Source organism: Lissotriton vulgaris, chromosome 5 (assembly GCF_964263255.1).
Source record: "Lissotriton vulgaris chromosome 5, aLisVul1.2, whole genome shotgun sequence".
NCBI classification, from domain to species: Eukaryota; Metazoa; Chordata; class Amphibia; order Caudata; family Salamandridae; genus Lissotriton; species Lissotriton vulgaris.
Genome location: NC_141693.1, coordinates 269593074 through 269615257, shown reverse-complemented (window position 1 = coordinate 269615257; position 22184 = coordinate 269593074). Strand labels below are relative to the sequence as shown.

Here is a 22184-nt window from a genome sequence, read left to right as displayed (position 1 = left end):
GAATGGGAGCTGCACGACCAAATACTACAGCCATTCTTCCAAAAATGGGGGCAACCAGAGATAGATCTGTTTGCCAATCATCAGAACGCGAAATGCAAAGAATTCGCATCCAGGTACCCACACCAAAGGTCCCAGGGCAATGCACTGTGGATAAATTGGTCCAACAAATTTGCTTACGCGTTCCCTCCTCTACCACTAATTCAATTACTGGTTCGGAAACTACAGCAACACTCAATGACAATGATACTAGTGGCACCCACGTGGGCAAGACAGCCATGGTTCACCACGCTGCTACAACTCTCACAAGTACCACATCAAAAACTAAGGTTATTACCCATGCATCTTACACAGAACCATGGAGAAATAATGCACCCAGATCCCAAACAACTGAACCTAGCGATCTGGCTCCTGAGGTCATAGAGTTTGGGTATTTAGATTTACCACCAGAATGCATGGAAATCATTAAACAAGCAAGACGTCCTACCACCAGAGCATGCTACGCAGCAAAATGGAAGAGGTTTGCTATACACTGTAACAGCAAGCACATCAACCCTCTGGACGCATCCACTAAACAAATCATTTGCTATTTATTACACCTACAGCAATGTAACCTAGCATATACCTCTATCAGAGTTCATCTCGCAGCCATAGCGGCGTACCTACAAAACAGGCAACATCTGTCACTGTTTAAAGTACCAGCAATTAAAGCTTTCATGGAAGGACTCAAAAGAGTCATTCCACCAAGAAGACCACCTTCCCCAGTCTGGAATCTCAACATAGTGCTTACCAGATTAATGGGGCCACCCTTTGAACCTATGCATAGGTGTGAAATACAATTCCTCACATGGAAGGTGGCCTTCCTCATAGCTATCACGTCACTTAGAAGAGTAAGTGAGCTGCAAGCTTTTACGATTCAAGAACCATTTATGCAGCTACACCAAAATAAAGTGGTTCTTAGAACAAACCCAAAATTCTTACCGAAGGTTATTTCAGCATTCCACATCAATCAGTCAGTGGAATTACCGGTTTTCTTTCCAAACCCACAAACAGTAGCTGAAAGAGCCCTACATACACTGGACGTTAGAAGGGCCATATTGTACTATATAGAAAGAACACAAACTTTCAGAAAGACAAAACAGCTATTTGTTGCGTTTTCTCCTACACATAAAGGCAATCCCATCTCCAAAGCGGGCATTGCCAGATGGATTGTAAAATGCATTCAAATATGCTACTTAAAGGCAAAGAGAACATTAACTGTTCCTCCTAGAGCTCACTCTACACGTAAACTAGGAGCATCTATGGCATTTCTGGGAAACATTCCACTAGATGACATATGCAGAGCAGCTACCTGGGTTACACCGCACACCTTCACAAAGCACTATTGTGTAGATGTGCACACAACACAACAAGCTAGAGTGGGACAAGCAGTATTAAAAACATTGTTTCAGACAGTTGCAACAGACACGGGCGACCACCGCTAGGGAGAGAACTGCTGTATAGTCTATTCATAATGTACCATCTGCAGCCCATATGCCTCGAACGGAATATGCTACTTACCAGTATGCATCTGTTCTTGGCATAGAGGGCTTCAGAGTGGTACATGCCCTCCCAGCCTCCCCGGAAACCTGTGTCTGTTCCAACATTATCTTATTTAGATACACTTACATGGGCACTCTTATCTGTATTCTACTATACTACTCCATCTAACCCTACTATGGCAAAACAATCGAAGGATGGAGCCGATGCCCATGCGCACTACCAACCAAGGGAGGAGTCACCAAGATACAAAAGACTCTCCAAGAGAAAAACAAAGTGCAATCATCCGAGCCCAACACCAGATGGCGATCTATTCATAATGTACCACTCTGCAGCCCTCTATGCCAAGAACAGATGCATACTGGTAAGTAGCATATTCCTTCAAACTACTGAAACAGATAGGGGTGGTCGCCGCTAAGAGTGGGTACTGCTATACAATCTATGAACAGTGTGTAATCTGCAGCTCATATGCTTCAAACGGAAAATGCTACTTACCAGTATAGATCTGTTCTTGGCATGTAGAGCTGCAGAGTTACACACGCCCACTCGCCTCCCGGCTGCCCTTGTCTGTTCCAGTATGATCTTAATTAGATACAGCTTACATGGACATCCTTCCTTTTCTTGCAAAGCTGCATCATTTCCCTAATGGCGAAAAACAATCTGTGGATGGAGCCGATGCCCATGCGCAATGTGGTCCAAAGGAGGAGTCCCCTATCTCCTGACTTCCAAAACACTTTTCAGGACAAAACAAACTGCAAACATCCGGGCCCAACACTAGGTGGCGATCTATGCACAGTGTGTAACTCTGCAGCTCTACTTGCCAAGAACAGATGCATACTGGTAAGTAGCATTTTCCCTACACTTACCTGTGCCAGGCTTGCTTGGTTCTAGAAAATTAATAAACTAAATAATATTTGTATACAATCAAATTGGTCTGAGTTCAGTCTTTCAGTGTGTGACATCATTTCTTGCCTGAGTGTGTACAACATATGCTTAACACTACCCTCTGACAAAGCCTTGCTACTCTCCCACACTACCACAAATAGAGAGTAAGGTGCTATCTACTTAAACCACTGCCTGCTATACCTCATTTAGGTATAGTATATACAGAACCAGCTTCCTACATGATTTTTTTTTTTTTTAACATCGTTTTTATTGCATCACCAATATAAATGTACAGACATTGAAGTCAAAGTGCAATCAGAAACATAGCAAGAAAACACAGTGATTGTTGACCCCCGTTCTGAGTGGCACGTCCCCATACCGAAGACAGTTCAGCCTCCATCCGTGGATCAGTCCTTGCTGTATCTTACATTGTCTGATGTCATTACTGCAAAAAAGAGTGGGATGCTTTTGTGGGTTTCGCCCCTCCCCCACCCCAACAAACATCTGCCCCTCAACAACCCAACAATTCCAACATCCCCCCCCCCCGTGGTCGCGCTGTACAAAATCACTACTGAAAAGAGTCTGGTGTGTTGTAGGAAGTTTATACATTCACTAAGGTGTGTCCCCCGATAAGGTGACGGGGTTGGCTGTGCCCAATTCCTCATGCTCCTCGTCGGCAGCATCTCAGAGCGCCTGTACCATCAATTCCCATGCAGTCGCCCTCTCCATAGCCTTCTCATCATTCGTTCTCCAAGCCACCTGGTACCTCAAGGTGCTTTCACACGCCGCCCACCGCAAACATTCACCATACCATCTTTTAAATGTGGGTCCCGTCCTCGATTTCCAATTTCTCATTATCTCCCGCTTAGCAAGGATCAGTCCCAAATCTATGAATTTGCTGGTATTTTTATTCTTAGGCGTGTGTGGAAACCAATGGAGGACCCCCACTGCTTTGGTGTACTGAATGTCTCTATCCGTTGCATTGTTGAGGGCCCTCCCAATCTCCTGCCAGTAATCTCCCAAGGCAGGGCAATCCCACAACATGTGACCCAAGTCTGCTCCAACTGTGTTGCATCTGGGGCAGGCAGCCTGTTCCACCCCAAAATATTGTCGTATTTTCCCCGGTGTGAGGTACGCCCTATGAATGACATAGAAATGGATTAGCTGAAACCTGGCATTTCTCGAACTTTTCCGTGCCCGTCGCAGCAGCTGGCCCCAAGTCGTATCAGGGATCTCCAGTTGAAGGTCCAACTCCCACTTGGCCTTCAGAGCCGCGAGAGGCTGCAGAGCCTCTCGCAACATTCTGGAGTATAAACAGGTGACAGCCTTAAAGGTCCCGGCTGCCATCATCGTGTACTGACATGCCATGGAGGTACCCGGTTCCTGCAAACCTTCCTCCCAATGACCCTGCATAGCGCCCGTGACCGCCGCATGCAACAGGTAGTCGCCTCGCGGTAGGTCGAACCGCTCTTGCAGTTCCTGAAACGGAAGCAGCACCCCATCCTCGTATAAGTCGCCCAGCATCTGGATCCCAGCCTCTTCCCAACCTAGCAGCCGCGACCAGTCCCCTCCATGAGGGAGGGCCGTAACCATCCCCAACGGGATTTCAGGAGCATACATAAGGCGGACCCCCGCTCGTTTGCGTGCCCTATTCCAGCAGAGTCGGAATGTCTGTTCCTCCACCGTCAGGTCCCTGACCAAGAGCTTCTGGTGCAGTGTAATATACGCCAGCACATGCCGGGGAGTACCCTCTTCTCTAGCATGCTCCGGGCCTCTATATACCCTCGCGACCTCCTGGGTGAAAACCTGCAACTGTGCTGCTAGATAATACCCTTCAAAATCAGGCACCGCTAAGCCTCCCTCATCCTTGGGACGCAGAAGGGTGTCCAGCGCTATGCGCCTCCTCCCTGTGCCCCATAGGAATGCTATGACCAGAGACCTTAGGCGCTGAAAAACAGAGCCCGGGATCCATACCGGGAGCGTCCTGAAGTAATACAGCAGCCTGGGCAGAGCCACCATCTTAAGTAGGGAGATCCGACCAGCCAGGGACAGCGGAAGAGTGGACCAGAAATCCATACTCCCTCTCAGGGCAGTGATACAACGGGTGATGTTGCCATCCAGCATATCCGCCGGGGTGTGGTAGACGTAGACTCCTAGATAATGCAAACAATGTGGTTCCCACCGGAGTTCCTGCGCCGTGAGAGGGCACGGTTCTCCCAATCTAAAGGGGAATAAACAGGATTTAGGCCAATTGACCTTCAGGCCCGATAGTTGCCCAAACCGCCCTAGCAGCCGTCTCGCCCCTAGAAGCTCTGCGTCCGCGTCTGCCAAGAACATCAGCAGGTCATCCGCGTACAATGAGATGAGATGCGGCCTGTCCCTATATAGCAATCCCATCATGCACTGGGACAGGAACAGACTAATTTGCATACAGCCAGGTTCTGAAACTGGGATGGTGCAGTGAGCTAAAAAACGGTGTTGGATCTAGCCCTGATCTCTTGACTGGGTGAGAGCTTTCTGCTTAATTCAGAGACTCTGTCCCTCACCACCCCTTGTTGTAAATATTTTTGTCCACCCTAAGCGTGGAAGGGTATTCTCAGATGTGAGACCCTTGCTCATTGCACCATCAGGATTCAAGCAAACCGGGCCGAAGACGGCTGTAATGCCAGAAACCGGTCCCCGGTAGCTTGTTTCCTTCCCAGTGTAAGAATTGGCTTTTGTAGTTTGGTTTGCCCTGTTCCCATCATGCACTGGGACAGGAACAGACTAATTTGCATACAGCCAGGTTCTGAAACTGGGATGGTGCAGTGAGCTAAAAAACGGTGTTGGATCTAGCCCTGATCTCTTGACTGGGTGAGAGCTTTCTGCTTAATTCAGAGACTCTGTCCCTCACCACCCCTTGTTGTAAATATTTTTGTCCACCCTAAGCGTGGAAGGGTATTCTCAGATGTGAGACCCTTGCTCATTGCACCATCAGGATTCAAGCAAACCGGGCCGAAGACGGCTGTAATGCCAGAAACCGGTCCCCGGGAGCTTGTTTCCTTCCCAGTGTAAGAATTGGCTTTTGTAGTTTGGTTTGCCCTGTTCCCATCATGCACTGGGACAGGAACAGACTAATTTGCATACAGCCAGGTTCTGAAACTGGGATGGTGCAGTGAGCTAAAAAACGGTGTTGGATCTAGCCCTGATCTCTTGACTGGGTGAGAGCTTTCTGCTTAATTCAGAGACTCTGTCCCTCACCACCCCTTGTTGTAAATATTTTTGTCCACCCTAAGCGTGGAAGGGTATTCTCAGATGTGAGACCCTTGCTCATTGCACCATCAGGATTCAAGCAAACCGGGCCGAAGACGGCTGTAATGCCAGAAACCGGTCCCCGGGAGCTTGTTTCCTTCCCAGTGTAAGAATTGGCTTTTGTAGTTTGGTTTGCCCTGTTCCCATCATGCACTGGGACAGGAACAGACTAATTTGCATACTGCCAGGTTCTGAAACTGGGATGGTGCAGTGAGCTAAAAAACGGTGTTGGATCTAGCCCTGATCTCTTGACTGGGGGAGAGCTTTCTGCTTAATTCAGAGACTCTGTCCCTCACCACCCCTTGTTGTAAATATTTTTGTCCACCCTAAGCGTGGAAGGGTATTCTCAGATGTGAGACCCTTGCTCATTGCACCATCAGGATTCAAGCAAACCGGGCCAAAGACGGCTGTAATGCCAGAAACCGGTCCCCGGGAGCTTGTTTCCTTCCCAGTGTAAGAATTGGCTTTTGTAGTTTGGTTTGCCCTGTTCCCATCATGCACTGGGACAGGAACAGACTAATTTGCATACAGCCAGGTTCTGAAACTGGGATGGTGCAGTGAGCTAAAAAACGGTGTTGGATCTAGCCCTGATCTCTTGACTGGGTGAGAGCTTTCTGCTTAATTCAGAGACTCTGTCCCTCACCACCCCTTGTTGTAAATACGTATATAGCAATCCGGCGTAGTGGCGGCCCGATCTGGCCTCTACAGCAAAGGGTTCCATCGCCAGGGCAAACAGGAGAGGGGAGAGGGAGCACCCCTGCCTAGTGCCTCATCGCACGGGGTACTGCTTCGAGATCAATGTGCCAACCCGGACTCTAGCTACTGCATCGGTATACAGGACTTTGGTCCAGTTTATGTATCCATCCCCCAGCCCGAAGCGCCGCATCACCTCATATAAGTATCCCCATTCAAGACTGTCGAAGGCCTTCTCGATGTCAATAGAGAGTACAAATGGAGTGATGGCGTCCGGCCAGTGGGCCCCCATCAATCTTGTAAGCCTGCGGATATTATGAGTGGTGTTACGTGTAGGGATAAAGCCGCACTGATCCTTATGAACAAGTCCAGTCATGTGGACCAGTAGTCTGTTCGCTAGGATTTTACTTAGGATCTTATAGTCCGTCGTGAGCATGGACAACGGACGGTAGGAGGATAAAGCCGCTCCCTCCCTGCCCGGTTTTAACAGCGGGATCATGAGGGCTTCACACATGGAGCCCGGGAGCCGACCTCGCGATTGCGCTTCGTTGTAAACTGATTGCAGCTGAGGGGCAAGGTACTCCAGATATTTTCTATAGAACTCAATCGGGAGACCGTCAAGACCCGGAGTTTTATTTCTGGCCATCTGCTTTACTGCACACTCTATCTCCCCGACCGTGATGGGCCGACCCAACTCCTCAGCCTCCGATTCCTCCAATCGCGGTAGCTGTAACCCGTCCAGGAAGACTTCCAGCTCGTCCGCCCCGCCCGTCTCCCCACTCTCGTATAGACCTTCATAGTACGCCCGGAACCTGTCCAGTATCCCGGCTTGGGTATGGCAGGGCTCCTCCCCCACTTCCTGGATCATCATAATCGGCATGCCCAGCCTGACTGGGTTGGCAAGCCACGCCAGCATTGACCCCGCCTTGTCACCTTCCGCATGCGCCTTCGTCATGTACGTTTTATGGTCAAAGCTACGCAGCCGTTCCAGCTCCACCGCTAGCGCCTCCCTGGCACCACTAAGCTCCTCCTGTAGCTCAGGATGATTCGGGCGACCCCTCTCCATCTCTCTCAACCGTTTTTCTGCCTTCTCCAGATCATCCATCAAAGTCTTGCGGGCCCCGGCCACGTTCCCAATACAGGGCCCCCGTACCACCACTTTAAACGCATCCCACTCCACCGCCCTAGTGGAGGCGGAGCCACTGTTCTCCTCAAAGTAACGCTCTATACGTTCCCCAAGGGCCTCCCTAAAAAGCAAGTCATCCAAGGTGTCAGGTTGCAGTCGCCATGTTGGCACGCAGTTAACTTCCACCATCCAGTTCAGGGACAACAACAAAGGATTGTGGTCCGACATCGTCCGAGCCAAATACTCCGCCCCACCCACCGTGGAAAGCACATGTGATGAGCACAGAAAAGCGTCCAACCTAACATGCAGATCATGCAAATGCGAGTGAAAGGAGTAGTCCCTAGTGGTGGGGTGCAGTGTCCTCCAAGCATCTCTGAGAGCCCAACTCGCCTGCCACTCCAGCCTGCGCTTGGCCATCCTATGTGCTGGGGACGCGCGCAGCGGAGGATGGGACCTGTCCAAAACCACATCTACCACCGAATTAAAATCCCCCCCCTAGGAGCATCGGCCCTGCCAGATAACTCGCCAGTTTGCCCGAGAGTGTGGACAAAAATGCGGGTAAATCCACATTGGGAGCGTACACGCTACAGAGGGATACCACCCTGCCCCTCAGCCTCCCCTCCACCGCTACATATCTACCCTCAGGGTCCACCAACGTTTTAGTGACTTGGAAGGGGACCCCCGCACGTATCCAAATCAGCGTCCCCCTTGCGAAGGCTGAATATGTTGTGTTAAATAACTGCCCCCTCCACCGCCTCTGCAGCGCAATCCCTTCTTGCTTGTTAAGATGTGTCTCTTGCAAGAACGCTATGTGCACCCCCCTACGCTTGAGGTACGCCTGAACCTTGTGCCTACGTGTCATAGTCTGCATACCCCGCACGTTCCAGGTCACACATTTCAAAGCCCCAGTACTAGCCGTTCCCCTTCGCACACACAGACAGAACAATAGAAATCATCGACCACGCGCGCTTACCAACCACGAACTGTCCCCCCCTCCCTCTCCAAACAGAAAAATTCCCCCCCCATCCAGGAACAACATCCAGAGCAACCCCAACTACTCTCGATTCCCGCCCCCCCACAATTGGAAGTACCCCCATCCAAACTGTCACGCCCAACTACCCCTCAAGGAAAGGCACTAGTGTTCGCAGTCTCCACTGCGATGACCGTAAGGGCCAGTAGGGCGCGGATCGATGCGAAAGGTTCGTGAAAGCAAATCAATCCCGCACATTCCGCCCCACAATCCCCACATTACAGTATCTCGAAACCCCAAATAACAGTGTCCTGCACCCACGGGCTCAGCGCCCCAGTGTCTAACCAGTAGGCCGCTCCTTCTGTCCAGCGTATCATGCCTCAAGGATCTCCTCCGAAGTTTGAGGCATCACTATAGGGCCTTTGGCTCCACCAAATTCCGAGAGACCCGTCTCCGACCCCGTGCCTGGTTCCTCCGAGTCTGTGCCCTTCCCGGATTGGCTCCTGGTTGCGCTAGTTAAGTTCACCACTGCCTGCAGGGCCGCCTGCCTCTCCGTCTCTGTTTGTGACACTGGCGGTCTGCCAGTCCTCCGACGATTCTTCCGGATCCGTTGGGATTTCCTGATCGGCTGTGCCACTCTAGCCTCCTCCGCCCTGGCCTTGGGGCCATCCGTCCCCGCTTTGTAAGTGTCCCACCAGGCCCAGGAGTCCGCCGAGGTTGTAAAGAAGAGTGCCTTTTCATCCACCACCACTCTCAACTTCGCTGGGAAGAGCAGGGAATATTTAATGCCCTCATCACGGAGCTCACGCTTGAGGGACAGGAAATTGGCCCTGAGCTTCTGAGTCTCAAACGTATAATCTGGGAACATGGTGACCCTGTTGTTATTCACCTGAAAAGGTCCTGCTTCCCTCGCCCTCTGCAACAGCCAGTCTCTGTCTCTGTAGTGGAGCAACTTGAACACCACCGGGCGAGGTGGGAGGCCCGGGGCCGGCGGCCGAGCTGGCACCCTATGGGCCCGTTCAAGGGAGAAGAAAGGGGACAATCCCTCCGGTGCCACCTCAGTTCGTAACCAGTTGTCGAGATAGCCCACCATATCGTCGCCTTCGATTTTTTCCGGCAGGCCTACGAGGCGCACGTTATTGCGTCTATTCCGGTTATCCGCATCCTCAGCCCTTCGCTCCAGCACCTTCAACCGATCCGTCACATCCGCCATCTGTGCCTTTACCGCTGCATGGTCCGGGGCCAGCTCTTGAACTGTAATTTCCACAGATTTCACTCTGTCCTTAAGCTTATCGTGATCTGCTTTCAGGAGGCCCAGGCCCGTCGCCACCTGTGCTATGTCCTGCTGCAGGGCGTCTTTTGTGGTGGAGATGGCCTCCAATATACGGTCTTGCATGCGTTGAAGAGCAGACTGGTCACGATCCGCTCCTTCCGCAGCCTCAGTGTCGGTCGCGCCATCCCCCTTCCCTTTCGGCTTCCCCATCTGGGCTGTAAAGAGTGACGGCCTCCGGTGTCACCTCTTCACCCTCTCCACTCCGCAGGGCGTCGCCCCTAGGAAAGTCCCCGTTCAGTAGTAGCAAATAGGCCTTCTGTGCTCCGCACCATGAGCCCCGCTCCAAACACTCAGGCCAAAGCCGCCTCCTGGGGCTGGGGTCCCCAATGAGCCGTTGAGCCGTCCGATGCCAGTTGTGCTCAAAGGGCCGGGGCCATCGTCACAGGGCTCTCGCCATGTTGTCGCCTCCGCCGCGCACACATCCAAAGTCTCGACGCCCAGCTACTCGCGTCAGTGCGAGAAAGGTCCACTCAAGACCCCCGAATGAGTCAAGAAGTACCCGCCAACTCATCCAACACCATTAGCAGCAGGCTAGTAAGGGAGTCCGGCCTCGTGTCCCCGTCGTTCCTTTGTCTCAGGCCGAAGACGCCATCTTAGCTCGATAACTTCACGCCTGATATGAACTTTCAAACCCAAAATTCTGGGTCGGGAACAGCCTTAGGTCGACCGCTGTAAGCGCCGCACCCTCCGTGATGTCTTTAGATACCGGATTTTCTCAGTTTTGCTGGGGTCCGATCAGGTATTCAGGATGATTTTCAGGATCGGGCGCGGAGCTCCGGGCTCACGCTGCCTACCTCCTCGGCATCCAAGCCACGCCACCAGCTTCCTACATGATCTTGAAGAAATAGGAGATTTTGTGAAATAAAGCCTTTGCCTAGGATCAGACAATTTGAGATCAGTTTGTGGGTAAAATGCATTAGAATGGGTTGACTAGAATTTTCAGGTAACTAGACCTGCCTATCTCCACATTTTTAAAGATTATTGGATGCCATACCCTACCTTGCCTGCTACATACTTACATTTGCGTGACTTACTAATATTTAAAAGGGAGGTTTTACCTATCGAAAAGGGTTTATTTTGACTTGTCGCAGTTCATGTTTACACTGAAACATTAAGGGTACACAGGGTAGGACTTGAACCATGTTTGCACTTCCACTTCAGTAGATGGCATATTAGGTGCTACAGCCGCTAGTGGCATTTAATGTCCAGGCCTTAGGGTACACCTTGTAATATATTCTAGGGCCTTATAGATAAATTAAATATACCAATTTGGAAAATGTTAATTTGACCATATTTTAGGTAAGTGTTTTCTGCTTCTCTCCACTAGCGTAGATATTTTCCAACTGTCCTCCAGTTTGTGCCTAATTTGAAAAATGTGTTCTACCTTCCCTTAAACTGCATGTGTTGTCAAATTGTTTTATATTTTGTCCTTCCTTTCACTTTTCCCTTTCCATTGGTTTCCTCAGAGATTGGTCCGTTACAAGGCATGTGCTGATGCTGGGTTGCTGGATGAGAACTTCCTCCGAAGGTGTCTAAATTTCTATGGTGTGGTGATTCAGTTAGTTTTGCACATCATGGATCCTGCCTTCCCCAAGTAAGTTGCTCTTACATTCTTGATGCAGATGGCAGGGATGTGTGGGACTGGTTTAAAATGAAGCTCATTGGTGGGGTAGATGGTAAGACCGCTGCCATGTTTTCCCCGGGGGCAAGATATGAACTCCAAGCTCTTTAAATTGTGTTATAAAGCATTAACCCAATATTTGTCTAATTGTAAATCACTAGACACTGGGAGCAGAATAGTTTATATTAATCTTTTAGTAATGGTTAAAAACTTAGATATATCCTATTTCATAAACTGTTCTTCTTTCATCGACAACCATGGGCCTTCTCTCTGGGTTTCTCTTATGACATCCTGTTGTGGTCTTAAAGTCTTCCTCTGGTTGTTTTTAGGCGGTAAAGGTTTAATTTAGACTTTGTGCATGTTGCTCAGTAAACTGTGTTAATCATGTAGGGCAGTGTATAATGCCCATCTATACTGGGCTAATGGGCTAACTTAAATATGTTTTTGCAAAAATCAAAATGCCTGTTTTTTTCAGTGATGGAATATCTTCTAGGCCACATCAGCTGCATTTTTATAAGCTCCTGGAGTGTAGAAAGATCTCCCTGCCTATGACATTACTTTCTATGGGCTGTAAAGTTCAGGAGACAACCTTTCACATCAAATGGTGTTTGGTTTAGCTAAGTGCACAAGCATCCCAAATGTACATTACAAGTGCTTTTAAGCATCTCTTAAAAGAAAAAGGCTTGTTTTTACTTATTGGTAATTGATCCCGATATGATTGTCTAATGTTGTACTCCATACCGCACATGTGGGGTGCTCTGAGCCAGGTTTTCAAGTCTAAATAATACAAATAAATTGGAATAAAAACAATTTTGTTTGCCATGCAACTTTCTCAAACTTAAAAGATATATGTATACATTATCCCAGTGTTCTTTCAAGTGAACAACAGGTAGTTCCAAGTCCGGAGTCTGAATGAAATTCGCCAGAAATATACATATGAGGGGAACCTGAAAATCTAGCTTGCTGCACAAGTTCAAAAGCAGCATGGTTTTTCTTTTGCCCCTAGTGCTCCCTGATCAGTGGTGACTACAGTAGGAGAACACTCTACTAGAGCACAGGTGCTTGCCACAGTCTGTCATGATGTCCAGCAACTGGCTTGAGCAGATCAACTCCTTGCTTCCTTTTGCAATAATATTCAGTGTTATGTCTCTGCACTGCTATTGTGTTAGAGTAGGTGTCTGAAAAAAAGAGCCTTAGAGAATAGAAGCTGAGCAATCATATATATCTATATATCTGCAAAAAAGGAGAGAACTCTGGGTAGTTCTCAAGTTTAGGTGGAAAGCAGCTCCTATTAGGGCACTCAATACCAGCAACCCTCTAGATCTGCTCACCTCAAATGTCTGTTTTTCTATCAAAGTCTTTAAGCATAGGATTAGCACCGTGCCATCTATATGTCTCTCTCTCTCTCTATATATATATATATATATATATATATATATATATATATATATATATATATATATATATATATATATATATATATGTTCGAGGCATATGAGCTGCAGATTACACACTGTGCATAGATCGCCCCCTTGTGTTGGGCCCGGATGTTTGTTTGTTTTTGTCCTGAAAAGTCTTTGGAAGTCACAGGAAAGGTGACTACTCCTTTGGACAATAGTGCGCATGGGCATCGGCTTCATCCTTAGATTGTTTTTTTCCACCACCGGGCTCGGATGTGTTTCCTGGGCTCCGTGTTGGAACCGATTTTTCCTTCGGCGGCCAATCCTCACCAACTTAGAGTGTATTGTTTCTAACTCGTTTGTAATCGATGCTACTCTTCAAATCCGAAGTCATTGACACATCCTAGGGCTTGCAGCTCTTGGAAAGGACACCATTAAAAAAATTTCCTCGATGTGGGTCGAAGTTTCCCCACACTAATCTGCATGAGGTGTGCAACCTTTGCCTCTCACCGGAGCACGAGGCCAGAGACTGTTCCGCCTGTGCCTCTTTCCGCTCCAAGAAGACGATCCGGGACCAGGAGCTCGAAGAACAATGGCTCACTCGTCCGCTTTGATCCCGTACGATATCTTCGAAGAGAGCGTCGACTTCCCAGAACAGCAGGAACATGGCGTCGACAGTAACTCAGAGGCCGAAGACTCAGACGTCGAGGACATCACTCAGGCACAGGGGGTCGTAAGTAAGAACGTCAACCCCAACCCTTCCTCGACACCTGCTAAAAGGCTACGGTCACACCCTCGCCCTCGGGCCCGGGTGCACACTGAGACACTGCTTCCCATGCTCCGCCTTCAGGCTCGGCAAAGAAGCCTAATAAGCCTTTAGGCGACTCAGGCTAGAGTCAGCCTACACCTAGTGCCGGCGCACACCTACAGGCACCGAAAAAGAAAGCATAGTCTTCCTCCACGCCAGCTGCTTCCACATCTAAGCACTCGGCGCTGAAGACTAGCACCGGCTCCTCAGCACCAAAACCACACTCTGAGCCGAACAAGAAATTGCCACCCGACTCCCAAGCTTCGGAGCCGGCAAAACTCTCGGAGCCGGCAAAACTCTCGGAGCCGGCAAAACTCTCGGAGCCGGCAAAACTCTCGGAGCCGGCAAAACTCTCGGAGCCGGCAAAACTCTCGGAGCCGGCAAAACTCTCGGAGCCGGCAAAACTCTCGGAGCCGGCAAAACTCTGAGCCGACAAAACCATAAACCATCGGAGCCGACAAAACCATAAACCATCGGAGGCGACAAAACCATAAACCATCGGAGCCGACAAAAACCATCGGAGGCGAAAAAGAAAAATTTTCCACCGGCTAAAAACACTACTAAAGAACATGTTTTAAAGCCGAAATAACCTCACAGCTCAACGCTGAAAAAGCACTCAGCACCAAAAGATCTACCTCCATCAGAGGACTTGTTCCATCCAGACCCTACACAAAAGACTCTGGTTAAAAATCAAAAAATTGGTCGACTAACTCTTTAGCTCTAAAAAAACGGCCATTGGAATCGCCTGCCAAAAAGTCCAAAAGGACATTGCAACCTCTCCTTTAAGGATACCCTCTCCTCCTCCTCCACCTCATATCCCTTCACCATCTCCTCCCCTACAACATCACTCCCCTACACCTTCTCCTACTCAGTTAGCAGACGATGATAACAGAGATGACACCTCTGATGACACAGGGGGTGGTGCAGACAGTGAGCCACCAGATCATTCTAGTCCTCCTGGCTCACCTGACCCTTGGGACGACTGTAGCACCCCAGATGTCCCTAACTTCCCATAAGACGACATATATCCCTCCAGGCCTTCCCCACCAGAAGACACGATGGGATTTAACCAACTAGTACATAGGGCTGCCCAATACCATGGGGTGGACCTACATACTGACCCATTAGAATAAGACTTCCTCCTCAATACCTTTGACAACGCTCAAAGGGCCACTTCAATTTTTACCCATGCTTAAAGGTGTTATTAAGCATGCGCCAGAAGTCTTTAAAGACCCAGTTAGGGCTCGAATCATCAACCCCCGAATTGAGAAAAAATATAAGGCTGCCCCTTCAGATCCAGCCTACATTAAAGGGCCTGCACCATTAGATTCCATTGTAGTCTCTAATGCACGCAAAAGAGCAAATTCACAGACATTAGGCGAGGCTCCCCCACCAGATAAAGAATCTAAGCTCCTTGACGCATCAGGTAAAAGAACAGCATCACAGGCAGCAAACATTTGGCGTATTGCCAATACCCAAGCATTACTGGCAAGATACAACAGAGCACATTATGATGAATTAGAATCAGTAATGCAGTACATTCCAGATATACAAAAACAGGGCACATGAGCTTATTCAAGAGGGTAAAAAAATCACAAATAACTCTATTTGTTGTGCACTAGATGCAGCAGATACTGCTTCAAGGGCAATTAATACAAGTGTCATGTTGCGTAGACATGCTTGGTTACACATTTCAGTTTTAAAAACCTGAAGTACAAAGTGCCAGCCTCAACCAGCCCTTTGATGAGCAACACTAACTTGGGCCTAATGTGGACGTATCTCTCGAAAAAATTAAAAAAGATACAGACACAGCTAAATCTAGGGAAGCCTTGCAGTCGCAAGCTCCCAGACGCTCCTTTCGCCGCTCATCTTACAGAGGCACCATCAGGGGACACTCCTCAGACAGTCCCTCTAGTTCTTACAAAGCCCCTACACAATCCACCTACAGTATGGGATACCAAAGAGGTGGCGCTGCCCCTGGTGACCCGGACACTGTTCTCCTCTCAGGCCCGAGGAGAGCTCCATCGGCTCCGCTGCTTCTGCCCCGGGTGACCCGGAAGTGAAATTGTTCATTCGTTTCCAACAGTGAAAGAGAAGAGAAGAGACCCTGAGAGAGGAGAGAGGAGGAGGAGCTGCTCGCTGGAATCCTGACTGTTGTCACCTCCCTTGGGACTGCTGACTGCTCGCCGGACCCGCTTCGCGGGTCCCGCTTCGCAGCGTTAGAAGGGTGATTGTTTGAACTTTGGAGCGGAGCGTGAGGGGCAAGGATAGAACTGCAGCAGGGTATGCGAGGTGTGCAGCAGGGACTCCGTATCCCAGGAGTCCCTGCATTGACCATTTCACACACCTGGTCCGCTCTCCCTGCTTGCCACGCCCCCGCCCTCGAGCGCTGAAAAGCAGCGGTACCTCTAGCCTTCGTGGGACACCATTGAAACCTTGTTTTTGCCTGCAGAGGAGGAGCTGCCCGCTGGAATCCTGACTGTTGTCACCTCCCTTGGGACTGCTGACTGCTCGCCGGACCCGCTTCGCAGCGTTAGGAGGGTGATTGTTTGAACTTTGGAGCGGAACGTGAGGGGCAAGGATAGAACTACAGCAGGGCTGCGAGCTGTGCAGCAGGGACTCCGTATCCCAGGAGTCCCTGCATTGACCATTTCACACACCAGGTCCGCTCTCCCTGTTTGCAACGCCCACCGACCTCTCCCTACCCTTCATAACAGGAACAGCACACCGCTGTGCGGGAGCGTCCCGGGAGAAGCCCGGGACAAGGGCGGGGCCGTCAGAGGCCGGAAGAGACTGGACTGGGCCAAGGCTCTTGGCTGCTCTCCCGAGACTGTGGTTTTTTATCTTCTTGTGTAAGTCTATCTTGCCTGCCTTTGTTTCTATGCCAGTTTGGGGCATCTTGAGCTGATCAGCTGTCACTCTACTGCAATCTCCACGAGAGCCTAGTGTTCGCCGCTCTCGCTGTTTCATCTCTTTTGCTTTGGTGAGGAATATGGAGTGCCGCGAAACTAGAAGTATGGCGGCGGCGGGTGGTAAGAAGCTGACCAGCACATTAGATTACTTTATTGTGCGTACCAATTCCCTTATCGATCAAGGTATCGTACTCATGGAAAGAAGGGTTTCCCAGGAACTGGCATTAGCCAAAAGATCGTCTTTGGGTCTCATTGGTTCTGTATGCACCCCTGATACTTCATTACACATACCCAATCCTGTGCAGACCCTTGTTGATATTCACAATGTGAATTGCAGTCAGCCAGGTTCACGAGACCCATCACCCCTTAACCCCCAGGTCCAGGCTCATAACCTCACAGGGATTAGTTTGGAGTCTAACCCGGCAGATCTTCAGGCAGACTCCCAGGTAGCGACTACAAACAAACAGAAGAGGGGGAAGCGGGAGGGGGCAATTCCTAAACGTAAGCATCCAAACACTAACACCCTTGGAGCTAAGAAAGTTCGTGCTATTACAGCCGGGAATACTAGTATTGACTCAAATGAGAGGTGTAGAACGGTAGAGTCGAGAGATCCCGGTAGTGAATCTATTGGGCAGAAAACCGGGGCGGAAGTAGCTCAATCTGAGACCGCTAGTTTACCCCTGAATATCATTGATGATACCATCCTGGATAACTCCCTGTCGGATATCCTCGAGGACCGCATTATAGCCGACAGGTCGAGGATTGACAGAACAGGGGTGGCTGATGGGGAGGAGGAGCCCATAGCCTGTACCATAACTAAAATTATTAAAACTCTACTCGCACCCTTAGAAGCTAGGCTTCATGGTATTGAAAAATTGCTTCATGACATACACAAGGATATAAGGTTTCATGATCGCAATTACGCCAACAGGTTTACCATTGCCACCGCTCTAGCCAGTAAATCCCGGCCTGCTGGCAAGAGTTTAGCAGCGGTCAAAAACAAGACGCCCAAGAACCCGATACTGAATCCCCCTAACCATGTGATCAATAAAGAGAGCACCCAAACTCCCACATTAAATAAGCCCATTGACCAAGGTAACCCAAAAGGCCCCGTTACCCTTACACCGAAACCCGACTCAGGCCCCCACCAAAAAAACCTGATACGGCGAAATATTCACCTACCGCCAGATGCCTGTCCCTACATGATTATTTTGACGGGGGTAACGGAATTGGTCCCTTCAAATACAGAAACCATTCAGGCGCTCAAAAATAAGGTATGCCACTGGTTAGCTAATAATCATCCCTTACCCTCAAATCTTTGTGGCAACATCTTAATGATTGAGAGAACGCCTTGGGTAGGACATAACAGGAAAAGAATACAGGGGGACTGCATAGTAGTGACCTTTGAAGATTCCCGCATTGTGGAATACATCTGTCGGGGGAATCCTCGCAAAAATGGTACTTTGGTCACGGCTAGACCCCTGTCCTATTTTTATACGCTTAATGAGCAACGGGATAATAGATAGAGTTGACTTAAAGACCCAAATCATCATAGAGGAGTGATGAGGCAAGAGGTGCCCAGGGACATGAATCCCGATAGTTGGGGCAGGGGTGGTGAGGAGGGGTGGAATTTAGTTCAGAGAAGAGGAGGTAGGCATAACTATGACAATAGACATCACGCAGACAGTTTTAGGGGTAATGGCATGATTGCTGGTTACACACATAACTATGCCCAAGCCCCTAATGCACTAGATAACTTCTGCAACATCCCAATGACAAACCAGTAGGACTGCTTGTCCGACCTAGGTTGGGTGGATTGACAACAGGCGTGCACAGTGCTAGGAAATCATAAAGGAAACAGGACCATACCCGTCTCACCCGTAAATATGGCACCGGAGATCGGGGTCCCACGTGTGGATACCAGGGTATTAGTTCATGTTGCCCATGAGCTCGGCAAAGGTAGGGATTTAGTAACTAGCGCAAATAGTCAACTAGCGGGTAGGGAAGCTCCCAGAGATAATAGAGACATAAAGGTGGTAACATGGAATATTGCTGGGCTAAGGAACAAAGTTGATGACCCTATCTGGAGGGAATTTATAGGCACCGCAGTCATTATTGGCTTACACGAGACTTGGGATACAAAGAATATACTTACCTTGGATGGCTACTTTACCTACTCTCTCCCAGCAGTCACTACCACTAGAGGAAGAGCTGGGGGGGGGGGGGGATTGGTAACCCTAGTGGCAGCTAATATTTCTGGAACACACACGGTGATTGCCTCAGGTTCCCCCTACTGTTTGGTAGTCAAAATTGCCTGTAAAGGGGCATATAATGTTCTAATTGTTAATTTTTATAACTCTTTTGATAGAGCCACCTCAACTAGCAACTTGACAGCGTTAAATTCCTTTTTAGCAGATTATAAGGAGCTGTCGGAGTCTGAATACTATATAATATTACTGGGGGATTTCAACATCCATGGATGCCCAGATAAATGTTTGCCCAATGATCCTTTTCCCCCATTGAACAGGGTGACACTCATTTTGAGCATACAGAGCAAGAGATCCTATTGAAATACATTTTGGCTGCAAATGGTTTAATGTTACCCACGGGGATGAGGTGGACATACCAACTTTTAAGGGAAATGGTAGTGGGTCAACTATTGATTTTATCTTCACAAGTTTAACATTGGGGAGTAACATAGTTGACTATTTTCCTGTCTGGTCTCATTTTAGTGATCACAGCCCTGTTTTTTTATGTGTTATGTGTTAGAGGCGTCCTTAGTAGCTCTGAGAGACAATTGAACAGGGTTGACAAACAAGATATTCGGGCAACAGACCAGGCTCGTAGAATTAAATGGTGCAAAATTGTCCCTGAGGATTTCCTAGGTAACCTCATCAATAGTAGAGGGGAGGAGTTGCGTATATGCATGGATGAGGAAGCTGGGGACAGTGAGGTAGTGGAGGCATACCAAAATGTCTGTCACCAGATCATGTCTGACTTAACATGTTCTGGTAAAGTTAAAGATTCGGGTCAGTTGGCTGGTTTAACCACAACTGTTCAGTAGCCAACCGTAAATTGAAGGAGGCCTTGAAATGTAAGCCAGTTGACAGACAACGTGTGGCCCTCCTAAGGAAAGTACATAAAGCAGCAGTAGAACAGAGGAGACGGGAGATCAGGGAAGATGCCTGGGCAGAATTGACCTCCATCGACTTGATAAAAAACAGCGCCAAATTCTGGGTAGTGATCAACCAACCCTACTTTGTTGACCCAAGTAATAATGTTTTAGACTGTGGTATCCAGGAAGATAAGTGGCTCACCCATTTTAAGTCAGTTTACGAACAGGTGTCTACAGGGGTTGACGGTCCAACTTTGGGGGCTAGTCACCCGTATACTTTAGTGGTGAACGAGGGTGAGGTGGTTGAAGCCATCAGTAAAATGACAAGCAACAAGGCCCTGATGGCGTACCAGCCGACCTCTTCAAATCCAACATAGCAATATGGTCTGAAGTTTTATCTAATGTATTTAACAGAATTTCTAAATTCGGCATCCCAGCGACCTGGTCGCAGTCGGTAATTGTACCTATTTTTAAAAAAGGTAATAGAGGAGAGCCGGGCAATTACCGCCCAATTTCCCTTATAGATTCTGCAGTAAAGGTCCTAGGCAGAGTGGTTCTGTGTAAATTAACTGATTAACTTGAGGAAACGAACTCTCTGTCAGCATTACAGTATGGGTTCAGAAAGGGGCGTAGTACGATAGATCAGAGCCTCAACCTCCAATTGCTGATCGGAAAGTATACCATAGCAAAGCAAGGTTGTCTGTACATAGCATTTATGGACCTGTCCTCGGCCTTTGACCGAGTGAACAGGTCCAAGCTATGGGGCTTGCTCCTTAAGATGGGCATCGACGAAAATATAGAATACTTTCTAGCTGACCTTCACAGGGACCTCACAGCCACAGTGAGATACGATCGTAAGGGGAATTGCACGGGCAAGATAGGTATAACTAACTGGGTCAGGCAAGGTTGCATTTTAGCCTCTTTATTATTTACCTTATACATTAATGAGCTAGCCAGTCTGCTGGGAGCAGTTTGTAAGGACATCCCGAAGGCAGGCACGTTTTCCCTCCTCGCATTACTATATGCGGATGATGCCACTGTTATAGCGCGCACGTCAGTAGGGTTACAAAGTCTTTTAAATTCCTTTTATGAGTTAATGTCCTCTCTGGATCTCATCGTCAATTATACCAAATCTCACGTCATGGCTGTGGGTACAAAGGGTAGGCACAGGAAGTTGATGACACTCCACTGTAATGGGAATAGGTTATCTAGGGTAACCAGATTTCCGTACCTTGGGGTGGTTTTTGATGAAAGTTCCACCTGGCTTCCTCAACTGTCTGAGAAAAGAAATGCGTATGTTCGGTCCATCTCGGCTGTTCTGGGGTTTTCCCGTAAATTGGGGGTAAAACCGTTACAGACAGAATTAAAGGTTTATGACGCCAAATGTGTTTCCATAGCAATGTATGGCGCAGATCTATGGGGTTTTAAGAATGTTAAGCTGTTACAGGTGGCACAGGACACATTTTTGAAGTCCATTTTATCAGTACCACAATCGACCCCAGGTTTTATAGTTCACCAAGAATGTGGGCTGGAATACCTAGAAGACCGGATTGCCATCGCACCCCTTCTAAAGTGGATTGCGGTTTGGTTGAATCCAGAAGTGGATGTGAACCACGAGATCCTGAGGAACTGTCTTAGTTTAGAACATTGGGAATCCATTCCGTGGCTAAATTATGTAAAAAATGTTGCAGTCTCACTATGGCGCCCAGAAATATTTGATGAGCCGTCCAAACTGGTTATGGGAGACATAAAATGGGTCAAGACTGCTTTTAGGCTACATAGAGGGATGGATAGAGAGGGCCATGAGTTGACTAAGCCAAGTGTGAGAGCCCATCAGTTAGTTGTAACAACAGACAATGATCTAGAATTATATCTGAAGGTTGTTAATAATGCTAATCTCAGATATTTACTAACCAAGTTTAGGTTAAACAAATGTCATCTACTCCTCTCTGGGCGCCTATGTTGGACTAAGGTATCAGATTTAAAATTGTGCACTTGTGATGGATTTTCAATAATGGACACTGCCCACTTCATGTTCTTTTGTGGTTATTTTACTGATATTCGGAAAAAATTTATTGTACCCCTACTAAAGGATAAAGGGGTTAAACAAGTGAAACCTGCCCTACTATATCTTCAACTGCTGTCCAACACGTGGGAAATCATTAATGTCGCCACTTTTTTAAACATAGCCAAGAGACTGAGGAAAAAACTAGTTAGTCTGAGATAATAGTCTTCCATGGTCTATTTTTAGAGCTTGTTAAATAATGAATTTTTATTTTAACCTGAATGAATTGCGTATGTTTTTAAATTTACATATGAATTTGATATCTAATCCTTATTGTTTTTATCTTTATCATATATTCTTTTTTTGGTTGTTGTTTGTTAGCCATATTGCAATTTAGTATCTCTACCCTTCTTTGGACCTCTGTATACTTTTGTGGTTTTTGTTATGAACCGAATAAAGTATTTTTGACTGACTGAGGTGGTTACAGAG

At 48.2% G+C, this 22184-nt stretch overlaps 1 protein-coding gene across 2 annotated transcripts in view; it reads left to right on the top strand.

Moving 5' to 3' along the window:
• UBE4B (ubiquitination factor E4B) overlaps positions 1-22184 on the top strand; it is a 1174709-nt gene that overhangs the window by 575715 nt on the left and 576810 nt on the right. For both annotated transcript variants that reach the window (XM_086921364.1, XM_086921363.1), the window contains one exon: positions 11301-11428. In XM_086921364.1, coding sequence (XP_086777490.1) covers positions 11301-11428 — 128 coding nt within the window. The remainder of the gene's footprint in view (positions 1-11300; positions 11429-22184) is intronic.